Source organism: Rhinolophus ferrumequinum, chromosome 9 (genome assembly GCF_004115265.2).
Source record: "Rhinolophus ferrumequinum isolate MPI-CBG mRhiFer1 chromosome 9, mRhiFer1_v1.p, whole genome shotgun sequence".
Taxonomy (NCBI): Eukaryota; Metazoa; Chordata; class Mammalia; order Chiroptera; family Rhinolophidae; genus Rhinolophus; species Rhinolophus ferrumequinum.
The window spans coordinates 91143760-91157502 of NC_046292.1; the positions used below are offsets into that span (position 1 = coordinate 91143760).

The following is a 13743-nucleotide window of genomic DNA, read 5'->3' on the forward strand; positions in this document are numbered from 1 at the left end:
TTAAAATTTGGTGAACCAACTCTGAAAGAGGAGTCCTTTCTGCTTAATTCACTTTCAACAGAATTCACTTTCCACTTAAGACAACTTTGCAAATTAGAGGGATAGTACCATAGGGAAGTAACCTTAGGGCGATTGATCGTTCCCACTCCTGGACTGCACTTTAGAGTCACACAGGTTGCCACAGAAAATATACAGGGCATCATTAAAATGGAATTTCAGGTAAATAGTGAATGATATATATATTTTTAGTACTGTATAAGTATGTCCCACATATTGTATGAGCCATACTTATACTAAAAATTATTTGTTGTTTATCTGAAATTTAAATTTAACAGGACATTCTATATTTTCATTTCATTGCTAAATCTGACAACTCTAAGGTTTTAGAAAAATAGGGTTGCACTCCGGAGATCTGTATATAATCAGTCTGGAATAGGACACAGTATCGATATTTTTCAAAGGCTCTCCAGGTGATTCTATTATGCAGCTAGAATTGAGGGTCACTGTCCTATAATGTGTTTTGATTTCGAACCATGTTCCCATGACTTCCAAGTGTAAGCTTCACCTCCTTTTCAAGGTATCTTGTGCTTTAGCTTCCCAGAGGCCAACCTCAGTGAGCTATGGACCCACAGCCTTGGTGTGAAGTAAATACTGCTAGTCAGCCATGACCTCTCTGTACTTTCTTAGACAGGGGAGCTTTTATTTTAGGAATTTCTCCATATTAGGATTTGGGGGAAATGAAGTGTCTCTGTACAGACATTTGGTTCCTTTCAGCACCTCTAACCATTGCATGAATCTTGCTGGTCCTGGCCTCTACATAGTTCACAAATGTGTGGCTCACTCCTGTGAGCACCACGAGTTCTCGTAATGGGTCTCCAAGGTGAGTCCCCACACCAGAGCACCCCATCTCCCAAAGATGCCCCAGATATTAGGACTAGGCTCTTTTAGTCCCCACTTCAAGTTTTGGTTGTGTGTGTGAGAACTGAGTCTAAACTTGTCAGACTGTCTCCTAGAGACTGGTGCTGCATCCTTGCACCTGAGCTTGGTGTGTAGGGCCTTAATAAACATGGGTGGACCTTTCAAGATTTAGTCTTCCTGATTGGAACTTAGAGCAGTGTTTCTCTAGATTCCCACTTGTTCTGCTGTGTTCACTTGTCGGATTCCTGGGATCATGTACCCACCTAAACACTGTTGCTTGCCATGGCCTAAGGTGGGTAAGCCTCCTTCATGAACTATGCCCAATGGGAAGATGGAGAACTCTAGTGCAACGCCCAGGTCTGCTCCTGCCTTGCTCTGAGTGGGACTGATTCCAGGCTTCATTGGCAGATCTACAAATAAGAAGCAAGTATCATAGCACCACTGACAGAAATTGGAACAACAGAAAGGGAAGCCAATGTGGGATGTAAGATGTTGAGTTTTATTTTAGATATGCAGAGTTCAAAATTCTTATAGCATGGCCAAATGTTAAGATCTAATCATCACTGGGATTATGGGAATAAAGGCAGAATTTTGAATTCATTTATATAGAGTTTAGTTGAAAGGATGCTGAACAATCCAAGAGGAATATATCTTGTCTCAACGTCCATAGATGTCAAACACTAGTAGATGAGAAGTAGAGTGTTATTATGGCCCAAGTAGGAAGAAATGTCACACAGCTATCAGTTTCTGATTGTGCATAAGTAATGAGTACCCCTAATGGGATAAGGCCTAAGCTGAAGAAATCAAAGGCTCTTCTAAGAGAATGGGGACCACCTGAAATCTATAGAATGGCACATGGCTTACAAAGGGAAGTTAAAGTTTTTATATATTTTTTAAAGTGCCATAATCAAAGTTGCTCATTTAGAAAGAAATCAGGCAGTGTTTTCAAGGATATGAGCTGTGTAGGAAAATATTCTGAGGTGTAGAAGCCAGAAGATGAACCCAGGCCTTCCTATAATATAAAACTTCTGCATTGCGGGAACTGTGAAGGGAGAAGACCAGAACTTTGAGTTATGAGTTGGAGTACAAAGTAACACGCCAAAAGATTAAGTGGACTGGAACATATAGTCCCGGGCATAAACAAAACAACAACCCTGTGAGAAGCTGAGAGCTGACAGACTCCCTAAGCCTATTAGGAGTAGTCATTTTACTCTGGGGTTACCTAAGACTAATGAGACTAATGGCTTAAATCAAAGCAAATACACTGTTTTGAGATTGGATAATTCCTTCTGTTTTGTTAGCAGAGGAAATGGAAAGGTGAGTCATGATTTTTTTTCCATAGTCAAAATTCATGACAATGACTGCTACATTATATGGCAAATTTGTGGAGTTAAACTTTGATAAGTAAAGGTCAACTCTTTGGTATCCTCTGAAAAATGATCCACAAAATCATTGGAGGAGAATGTAACCAAATATAATACTTAAAGGCAATTTTTAAATAAAAAATGGAGTTTTCATCAAAGACTGTCACTTATAAGCACACATTTCTATTATGTCTAAGCACTGGCATGTTAATAGAGTCACTGTCAACTTTATCAACTTCTATTTTGGAGCTGGTGTTTTTCTTTTTTTTTTTTCTTTTTTTAGTTAATATTATGTTAGCTTTAGGTGTACAACATAGTGATTAGACATTTATATAACTTATGAACTGATCATCCCAGTAAGTCTAGCACTGCCCTGACACCATACACAGTTATTACAATGCTACTGACTATATTCCTTCTGCTGTACTTTACATCCCTGTGACTGTTTTTTTAACTGGCAGTTTATACTTCTTAATCCCTGAGCTGGTGTTTTTGATTAGAACTTAAATTTAGTGAGTATTATAATAAGTTAATTATTAAAATCATTGTTTAGAGCAAGTATGTTTAGATATAAGGTTGGAATAATGCTTTCACAATTCATATTTTTAAATTTTCATAAAGATATTAGATCATTTGGGGAAAGGTTATATACACACTGTATACATGAATTTGTTAAATCAGTATTGATGGGAGCAATATTTAATAAAAATATGGATGATTATAAAATGTGTATGAATGGTATGCTATTTCATTAAAAATATATATCTATATTATATAATAAACTAATCTTAGTTATTTAATTACTTGAAAAAAATACAGATTTCAGGATTTTTAGTTAAGGAATTTTTTGCAGCTGGAGTCGCATTTTATAGAATGTGAATTTTCATAGGAGTTGTAATCCTCATCTGGTTAATTTTCTGTAAAATTCAAAATAAAAACTGCATTTGACTTTGATATTTATTGTAACAACTTTTAGTAGAGAAAATTTTTGAGGTGATTCTAAAAGTAGAATTCATAAAGTGTAGTTAACGCTTTTTATAACATCTACCTGGAAACTGAACTTACTTATTTTTACATAACACTACTTCTCTGTTAGATAGGAAAAGTTGTTGCCAATATGAGTAATTTTGTGGGAGTGAATAGAAAATGAACAACAGCAAAGTAATAGCACATGAATAACCTTTCATGTTCAGATTTGACCGATGTTGCTTTAGTAAGTTATATATTTGTGTAACTGTACTCCACCAATAATGAGGTCAGTTTGAAAAATATATTGCTTATAACTGAATTAAATCAAAATGAAAAATTTTACAGTGATTGTTAAATGCCAAATTGAACTGATCTCATTAAATGTGAAATTCAAGTATATTTAGCCTATCGCCTACATTTTAATACATGAAAATAATGAGATATAACCAGAATAGTTGGAAAAAGTTACTTCTATTTTTTTCTTTTAGCAGTTCTCGTTTCACAGTTTAGATTTATTTCTTGGAATTTGATGAAATAGCTTAGCACGTGAATGTGAAGTATGCAGTACCTCTTGGTTAATGGAGGAAGAGCAAATGTATATTGGCCTGTGTCGCTTTATACAAGTACTTTGCTCACGATATTTACTTAAGGTTACTTTTGTGTGTAAGTCAGCATTCACAGAACAGAAAAAGTTCATTAAGTACTTTGAGAAAGGCACAGCTGCGTGTAGTAAACATAGACGGAGCAGTTTTATATGAGGTTCGTAACTGAAAACAGACTTTAATTCTGTTCTTGGAATACCCACATCGTCGGCATTTTATTTATTGCTATTCTGGGTGTAGTCTAGCAAACAGTCTCCAGGAAGGTAGAAGAGCAAGTCTGCAGTGTTTTTTGCTTCCTATGGAAATACACGACATGCATGACACTGCTCCCTCCCGTCCCACAGAGAGTTCCAAGTGGGGCTCTCCACAAGCCAAGGAAAGTATGCCAGGCCCTCCTAGTTCTCAGGCGCTGCCTAGCCTAAGGATGAAGATGCACTTTACGTACTTATGGCAGGTGCTAACAGAGTTTTCTGAATCCTGTCTGTTATTATGTCTTATTTGAGAAGGATTTGTTTTCCTCCAAACAAAAGTAGCCACTTTAAAGATTACTTGACTTGACTGTGTATTCCTCAGTATAGCAACCCGATGTTTATACCCATACCTAACTTAAATTAATCTGTAGTTGTCTGCTTCTTCTAAACATCATAGAAAACTTGTGTGTGATAACAAGTGGCATGTTGAGAACTATGAGTACATTTGAAAAATGTATTGTGGTGGGTAGCTGTCTAATGAAAAAAATGAAGACCAAGACTGTATGTCACAATGTCTCATACATTTTTAAGGATGAAGATGTTGTGGAAAAAATCACCAGTATTTTCAATAACCATCCCTTTTAGAAGAAACATTTGAACAATTATTAAAATCGCCTATAATCAGGTAAAACTGGGTAGAACTCATCTCCAGTTGAATTCTTTAAGGTCTCTTCAAATTCAAAATGGATTTTATGACTCATAAAGTTTTCTATTGCTTTGTCTTACTTGAACCTTTTGAATATGGTGTTCTTTTGCAGTAAATTGTGTAGTTGGGAATACCAAACACTTATGTATGTTCTGGATTTTGTGGCATCATAGCACTTAGAGCTGAAGGACCATCAGGCAATGAATGTGATGTATAATTTGACTAGCTACTTAATCACCACTAGAAATATTGTAAAGGACTTTAATAGTAAAATGCAAAGACATTTATTTAGCACCTATTTTAGTGTTGGGTTAGGTGATGCACAAAAAAGTTTAAGCAGACTTTTAAAGGAAATAGCGATTGCTCCTTCTTGCCTTCTGGCAAAATTAAATTCCATAATCGGAATGAAGTAAAATGTGGCAGCAAGAAAACCTAATTCAAACCTCTTCTCATTTTCCATCATTAAAAGTATTCATTAAGTGTCTCTCTGTGCTAATGTGTTAAAGCATGTTAAAGAACTCATGATCAATGCAGAAATATGAATAATAGATCTTAAATATGCACATTAAGCAAATGAATGTTTATAGTACATGTTCTGATTTTCATTAGGTGTAAGATGTGTTGAGAAGGTGGTCAAATGCTAAATTACTTCAGTAACCCACACTGAGGATAGGATATTATTGGTGACACAAACATCTGAATTACTAAACTCTCTGAGAAGACTATGAACTATTCCCTGGTGTACGGGCCAACAAATTGCATTACGTGGAAGAGAGAACTTTTAAATGTTACCTGGATATCAAAGCCTGATATTGAGGAGGATATCATAAAGGGCACACTGGCATCCCTGAAGAAAATATTTTACACAGGTGGATGAGATGCACAGGTGGATAAGTACTGCCTGGCATCAGCCTCCTCCCCAGCTTACCAATCAACCAACTGATCAATCAATCAATCAATCAATCAATCAATCAGTATTTATCTAGGAAGGCTCAGACATGCAGAAAAGAATTGCAATACAGTAGGATAAATACATGACAAATGCATGCCCAAGAAAGGTGGGAAAATATCGATTCCTCTTTTGATATAAGAATGGGAGTGGGGAGTTCTTTCCAAAGAAGAATTCACAAAGAAAAACCTTCTTGAGGAGGGTCTTGAATAATGAGTAGGAATTCCATATGTTTTGCCAAAGTATGATCCCTGGAGTACTTACACCAGAACCACTTTCAGAGCTTGTGAAAAAGTTCTTGGGCTCTAACTCAGACCTACTGATTAAAAATCTCTTAGGCAGGATAAACTTCAGGACAACTGTCCCAAGGTGTAAGGAAGCCAAAGGTGTTATTGGTTCTTTCTCACAGTTCTGGATATTGGAAACCAAGACCAGGATGCCAGCATGGTCTGGTTGTGATGCGAACCCTCTTCTTGGCTTGCAGATAGAGAATTTCTCATGTCCTCACATGGGAGAGAGGGAGACGGGGAGAGGAAGAGAAAGGGAGAGGGGGAGAGGGAGAGAGGAGAGAGGACAGAAGAGAGAGGAGAGAGAAGAGAGGGAGAGGGGAGACAGAGGAAAAGAAACCCCAGCCTCTTTTTCTCTTCTGATAAAGACACACATGTCATCTTAGGGACTCCACCCTTATGACTTCATCTAAACCTAATCACCTCACAAAGACCCCACCTTCTAATACTGTCGTATTGGAAGTTAGGGCTTTAGTATATGAATTTTGGAAGGACACAAACATTCAGTCCATAACAGAATGTTTACACCTAATGTTGCTTTTCTCTGAAGCCTGAATTCAGGCTTTTGGTAAACCCAGAGATTGGAAAGTTCTAGGCACATGATATGACATCTTGCATTCTCTTCTGAGTCCCTGCCAGCACCATGGGGGTCAGTGTCAAGATTCTGGGCATTTTGCGAAGTTCAGTAATATCATACATGGTGCTGAACTTCCATGGGCTACTCTTCTCAAGACCAGCTGACATCCAGACCAGGAGCATTGCGCTGACTCCTTCCTCCTTTCTCCACTGTCCTCTCTCTCAGCTTACCCAAGGATGACTTAGCTCTTTGTGGATGGAGTCAAAATTGAAATAAGTTAGGTTGTCACAGACATTTTGTGAAATAGTTCTTCACACTAAGTTATTAAGTATGCTATCTAGGCCAACGCTTCTCTAACTGTAATGTGCGTGTGAAGCCCAGGGATGGGTCAGAGCTCAGATTCAGACTGGGACAGGTGGGGAGGAGGGGCTGCGAGTGCATCTCTAACAGGCTCCCAGGGGAGGCTGTTGCTGCTGTCTGCGGACCTACTTTGAGCAGAAGGGACTAGACAACCAAATGTTTGGGGATAGTCTTAACTTACAGTCTTATAGCTACAGAGTTTGTATTACATATTACAAATTCAGATACTTTGTAAGAGCTTTGCAACTTCTCACTGCTTTTCTGAAATAGCTTTTCAAAGCCACCTTGTAGTGTGTCCGCGGAATGTGCTGTAGAGGGGAAGATGTGGAAAGGTAAACCATTAGGAGGTTAAGTATTTTACTCAGTGAATGTAAGTTCAGATCGCTGAACTTGCCTTACAAGCCATGAAACTACACATCACCTCACCTTAGGAAACACTGAGCTCCCGTAAGCCTCTGCCAGCATATGCCACCTCCGTGAGCCAGCCTGCAGGAGAGGCTGAACTGAAAGCTGACTGCTTACTTGGAGCAGGAGACAGGAGATAGAGTGATAAAAGTGAACCTAACATAAAAATTAAAAAGCATACTGAGAACACCATGTGAAATGAATGCTTATGAAACTGTCTGCGGCGGGAAGAAATCAGTTTTATTAGGTGATGAAAACCACTGTAAACTTCATGTGAAAACATTCCTAGGTTTGGTCTTATGTAGTATAAAAGAGGAATTTTACTAAGTAAGACTCATTTTAATCAAATGAACATCAAGGAGCTGTAATCCTATTTATACCTGCATATAAAATTGGTTAACACACACATACACCATTGCACTTTCTTAGTAACCTCCCTGCATAGTTTCTGAAGTCCTGAGGTGTTATTCTGGTGACAGAATCCCAAGAAACCAAAGGCATGCCACAACTCAGGGTTTTCAGATACACTTTTGCGTGAAGTGCTATAAATAATTTTATGCCCTGTGAGGTGGCGTTTCTCCACGTCAGCCCGAGTCCTCCCCTCTTCTGCTCACCTCCATTGTGGTGAAGGAATTAAATCACTTTCAGTTACTAAATCTTGACCAGGAAGCAACGCAGAGGACTTCATGCTAAGGAACAAAGGTCTGGTTGGGATCGTTGGCTTTTTTATTGGCTTGCCCTTCCTGGATGGTCCTGAGATCACTTTTGGAGGGGATGGGAGGTATGTGGTCTCGGGCAGTATATCCTAAACTCACTGCACACACGTGTCCCTGGTGGGGGTGAGCAACCAGGGATTAAGAGAAACGTTATGTCTCCAGTGATGGTACTATCATTCAAAACAATTGTGGCCAGAGCAGAGTAGCCTGGGTAGTAAGAAAGACTCAAACAAAGCAAAAGAAAACAAAACAGAGCAGAAGAAAACAGAACAAAACAAAACATGGCAGGAGCTGAAGCTGATGGAGGCCGTGGCTCTCAAACCTTGCAGTACAATAGAGTCACTGGGGTGTGTGTGTCGGGGGGCAGTGTAGAAGGGGTAAAAATAACCAGTGTCCAGCTCCATGCCCTCTTTTGGGGCAGGACCAGGTATCAGTAGTTCTCAGCTGTCCCCCCAGGTGGTTGAGAACCTCCCTGTTAGAGCCAAGGAGTCTGGGCCGGGAAGACGGGAGATGGCACACAGGCTTGCAGGCCAAGCAAAGTCACGCTGGCAGTTTGAATGGGGAAAGGAGCAGTTACGAGTCAGAGGGCTCAACATCTTGTGTCTGGGTGGGATAGGAAAGGTGGCAGTGAGAAGCAAATAAAAAAATATATCCATCAGATGTCTTAGGTAAGCTCATCCAATGGGAATGAGGGAAAAATAAAACCTATATGATCAAAGTACCTAATATGACTAAATATTTAGGTGAAGATTCTTAATTTGCGCCAAGTTACTTCTAACTTGTTCTTTTAAAATCAACAAAGGCAGGCTGGGTAGAAGACTGGAGGAAAAATATTTTTAATCATTTGTAGCTGTGCTCCATAGCCTGGCCCCTGGTGGTAGCAGGACAGAAATTAGGAGTCAGCCACTCCCTTCACCCTTGGTCTTCACATACCTCCTCAGGACCGAACATGTGGCCCGCATGGTCTGGGCTATATGAGGTGGTTATCGGGACAAGAAAACCTGAAAGTGGGTTTTAATTAAGAAAAATCAGTAGCCAATTAGGGATAACCTGATAGAGTCCATTTGACCAATGTTCACTCAGTGTTTTTTTGTTTGTTTGTTTTTTTCGGTTGTTGTTTTTTGCCAGAGGAAGCTATAAAATATGGTAGCATACTTTTTTGTTTATGGTACTGCTCGATACATCTTATAATCGAATAAAAGTAAAATTACCCATGTGCTTCACTAGCTAGATGGTCCAATATATACAGAGAGTGCCAAACAAATGTACACACATTTTAAGAAAGTAATACAATGAATGACACTAGCATTTATTTGATTAACGCCTTCTTTTGAGTGAACATCATACTACACGTTGCTACTGTAATTCAATTCAACTTCGAAAAGTAATACATAGATAACATCTCTTAAAATGTGTACATTTTTTTTTGGCACCCCTGGTTTATATCCTTGAGGAATCCTGTTTACTTGATTTATGAACGAAGCACTGTCCATATAATAGTGGATGCATCAAAAGACTTTAATTTTCCTGGCAGGGTTATTTTCTCAGGTGACTGATTATCCTTGATGTTTTCAGCAGCCGAGGGAGGGTCCACTTACTGAGTTAAGAGGTCAAGGTTAACACTTTCCCTTTCTGGATTCGTCAGTCAGATCCTGTTCTGCCTATTTCACACCAGTCCCCACAGGCCACGAAACAGGTTATACTTTGTGAGAATTCCTCTTATCTGCGAGGAATTTTAGGGAGTTTTTTTCACTTAACACAAAGAATTTGAGTGTGCCCTAAGGATGAAGAAAAATAGATTTATTTTACAAATGATCTCTAAAATCCTCTCAGAGAAATCCATGCTCAGAGAAAAAAATGTAGTTTTCGTATTTCTTCTGAAAATTCCTTAGTATTCTTGTAGGCTCTATTTTTTCCTTTCCCCCATGAGGAGCCTAATGAAAGTTTAGCAGAGTCATTATAATTTATTGTACTTTTGTTTTCATACTTCTAGGTATTAGGTTAAAATTATCAAGAAGTGTTCATCTTGGCATCTCCATAAGCAGTAATATGAAAAGCCCTCAACTCAGGGTTTGTAGTTACTCCAGTCATGTCCCGTTGTGATGTTAAAAAAACAATTTTCTGTAGCAACTATAATCCCCAAATGAAGAGCTGTGGATATCATTTAATATCTTATCAGTTAAGTGAGGCAAAGAATATGAGAGCCAATGACAGGGATGCATTTCCAATGGTGGCGAGGTAATCTGGCTTCTCCGTGACGCAGCCTGATGAGAGAATGTTCTCACACTGACTCTGGGTGGTGAGCACACAATGTGGTATATAGATGATGTGTTATAGAATTGTACATTTGAAACCTATATAATTTTACTAACCAATGTCACTCCAATAAATTTAATTTTTTAAAAAAGAATATTCTTACAATGAGAGCCCAGTCCTGAAAGCACTTCTTCCCTTCATTGCATATGGGTTCAACAAGCAGTTTTAGAGCTCTGATCCCGTGTGTGGTGCTGGGGGAACAAAGGTGAAGAGAAGAGTTCTAATATTCCCTTCACGTTCCCTGAGGATGACCTTGGACACTCTCTGGGTACATATGCCCCACTCAGGACACCAGTCTAGGAAACTGGACAGAGTGCAGGGAGCAGAACTGTGTTTTGAATAGTTGGGCATTTGGGCCAAGTCCCCTTTCTACCATATGTCATTCAAAATTCACTGATATATTATTATAAAAAGAATGGATAAATGGTTTCAAGAGGAATCTATATGCAAATAGATTAGTATTTACTAAGTGAATGAATAATGAGTGAATTTAGTGAAGTGAGGCCCTCTTCCTGGTCTGTCATTGGTGTGAACTTAGCAGAGGGAACAATGTCTGACATGACTTTTACCAATTAACAGAGGGTGATAGGAATCTTTATAGGAACACCATGCTTACCAGCTCTTTAATCAGTAGAAAATAGGTTCAGTTTTCGACAACTCCCAAGACTTGTGCTTCCTATGTTAGTGACTTCTACACATAACCTGGAAACATAAAGTAAAAAATTTCATATTGAAGTTGTCCAGAAGCAGGAAAGGAGAAACACAATGTCTGTGTTTTGGAATCCCTTCTGTTCAGAGTTCCTCTAGATGTCAGTATTACATAGGGAAATGAAAACATAATGGCCTGTGGCAATGAATAAAGACCTTACATTATTTAAGCGGTAAAACATATGTGATATATGATTGACGAAGACAAAAACAGCCTCATTTGGAAGCTGGTTTCTTATACCCCTTAGGATCAACAGCTGCTCCTGTTGCTCAATCAGACTACTGTCCCCTGAGAATGTTGGCCCAACCTGGGGACATTTGCCACCAACACTGCAGATGGCCTTAGAGGCGAATGCTAATCATTCATCACTCTGCAGAACCTTACAACCAGCTTCTCAATTTTACCTATTTTGATGGATTGAAGTTGACTGAAACACGCCGGTTTTCATTATTAAGTCTATCTGTGCTTTTACCATTGTGTTCATACCGACCAGAATAAATCCAGAAGCACAATGCCTATCCACCAGTAATTTTCATTTCTAAAGAGAAGCATTAGAAGACAACGTTATAAAATATCTGAAAAGCTACTTGTTGAACTATCTTATCTGATTAATTTGGATACATATTTTCAACATCAGACTTAAATTTTCTCTTTCTCTCTCATCTTTCTTCCATGTTAATTGTAATCTTTTGACCAATGAATATTTATTCCTTCACTCTATTAATGTGTTTTCATTTTATGCCCTTTTCTCTCAGTCTTCTTTCTTATCTGCAGCAGTGCTAGCTGTGTGGTAGATATATTCAATAAATACTGACAATCTACTTTGGCTGTAATCTCCCTTTTTCCCAGAGTGACAGTAAAGTGTGGTAATTAAGAGCACAGACTGAAGCAGAAAACTGAATTAGAATCCTGGTTATACCGTTTCTGAACTATGTATCCCTGGAAAATTACCCAAATTCAATATAAAATAGAGTTAATAGTATCTACCCCCAAGGGTTGTTGTTGCACCTGAGTTAAAAATGTAACATGCTTAGAAAAGTACCTGGTATGTAGTCAGTGCTTGGTATGTATTAGCCATCATCATCGCCATCTTCATTATCACTATGTCCCAGTCTCTGAGGTAAGAGCCAGGAATTCAAAGACATACCAGTCTTTTTGCCCATCTAAGGTAAAAAGGAAAAATGTTTAATAAAATGTTGCAAGGGACACCAGCCTTGGGGGTACTATGTGCAGAGAGCTGTGTAAAGGATGAGGGAGCAACTGGCTTTTCCTGAGGAAGCTGAAGGACCTTTTCCCTACGAAGGGAAAAGTATGCATATACCACCCCTGCACTTTCACTTAAAAAAAAAATTTTAATCCCTGAGGCTATAAGCTCTAATTTTGTTTTTTACCAGATTTACTAAACATGCCTCCATATTTCAGGGTCCCTATCTGAAAAATGGAAATGCTATGAACCTATGAAATTGCCCTTTGGATTGTTTAAAAGTACATTGGCAATTTGTCTTCATATTTGTGAGCTGCACTTGCATGGCATTTCATGCTTTCAAGTCACCCTGAGGCAAATTTTGCTCTCTTGCCAAAGAAAAAAGACCAATTCTTTGGACATCCTTACAGTTTCATTAATTTATAATGCATAACTTTAGAATTTGTGATAATTTGGGTGAATTCGGCTAATGTTTACCTTTTATGAGGTATTTAAAAAGGTTTCGCTAAGCTAATTCAGAGAAGCTAGTTGTGAGAAGAATGTTTATCTGCTTAGGAAAAGGGCCATCTGTTCTAAGCAACGAAAAAGCTCCATTTATAAAAGCTTATTTTAGTCTTCTGCTTTCTGGTTTACAAAACCCATTCACAAATGTCCTCTCATTTTGATTTGATTTATATGTGAACCATATCAAGGCAATATAAACGAAGGCCAACGGTGACTTACATATTATCAATATCCTTTAATCTATTCATGAAGATTGGCCTTCTTCTACAAACAATGTCAGAGTTTTACAGAATTTCTTTTACAATAGTGAGTTCATTTGTCTTCTAATACTGTAGTCTATATAGGATTTCATTAATTCAGACTGTTCTGCCCTCTAAATACTTTTTTTCTTCTGTGTTTGAATCATATAATATATGGCTCTTAGTCTGGGGCGATTTCATCCCCAGGGTGGGGCAGGGGAGCACTTAACAATTTCTGAAGACATTTTGAATGTTACAACTGGGAGCGAGGGTACTATTGGCATCTGGTAAACAGAGGCCAGAGATGCTGCTAAACATCCTGTGGTGCTCATGACATTCTTCACAACAAAGAATTATCCAGCCCCAAGTGTCAGTACTGCTGAGGTTGAGAAATCCTGATGTAATACGTAACTGCAATTATTCCATTGTATATCCACAGGCTAAGGAAAAGGTGTGGTCACACCCCGACCTGAAGGACATGACACCTGTCAAAGGCAAAAGGATATCGGCCTTCACAGGTAACGTCTTTAGAAAACTAGACATGTATGGGTAAAGAAAGCTCTGTTATAGAAGTCCTGTTATGTTGTTGTTCTTATTCAGAGGAAGTTACACATTCAGAAAGCCGCATATCGGGAGAAGTGCCGTTTGAATACCTTTACTTGATTGGCTTTGGGTCCCACTAGTTACAAACTAGAAAAATCTTTGGAAACCCAATTGTCAATCAATT

The 13743-nt window shown here is 38.5% G+C and overlaps 1 protein-coding gene across 3 annotated transcripts in view; it reads left to right on the plus strand.

The window, feature by feature from the left end:
• Window positions 1–13743, plus strand: part of MYLK4 (myosin light chain kinase family member 4) — a 124242-nt gene that overhangs the window by 84274 nt on the left and 26225 nt on the right. For all 3 annotated transcript variants that reach the window (XM_033113951.1, XM_033113952.1, XM_033113953.1), the window contains one exon: window positions 13456–13534. In XM_033113951.1, coding sequence (XP_032969842.1) covers window positions 13456–13534 — 79 coding nt within the window. The remainder of the gene's footprint in view (window positions 1–13455; window positions 13535–13743) is intronic.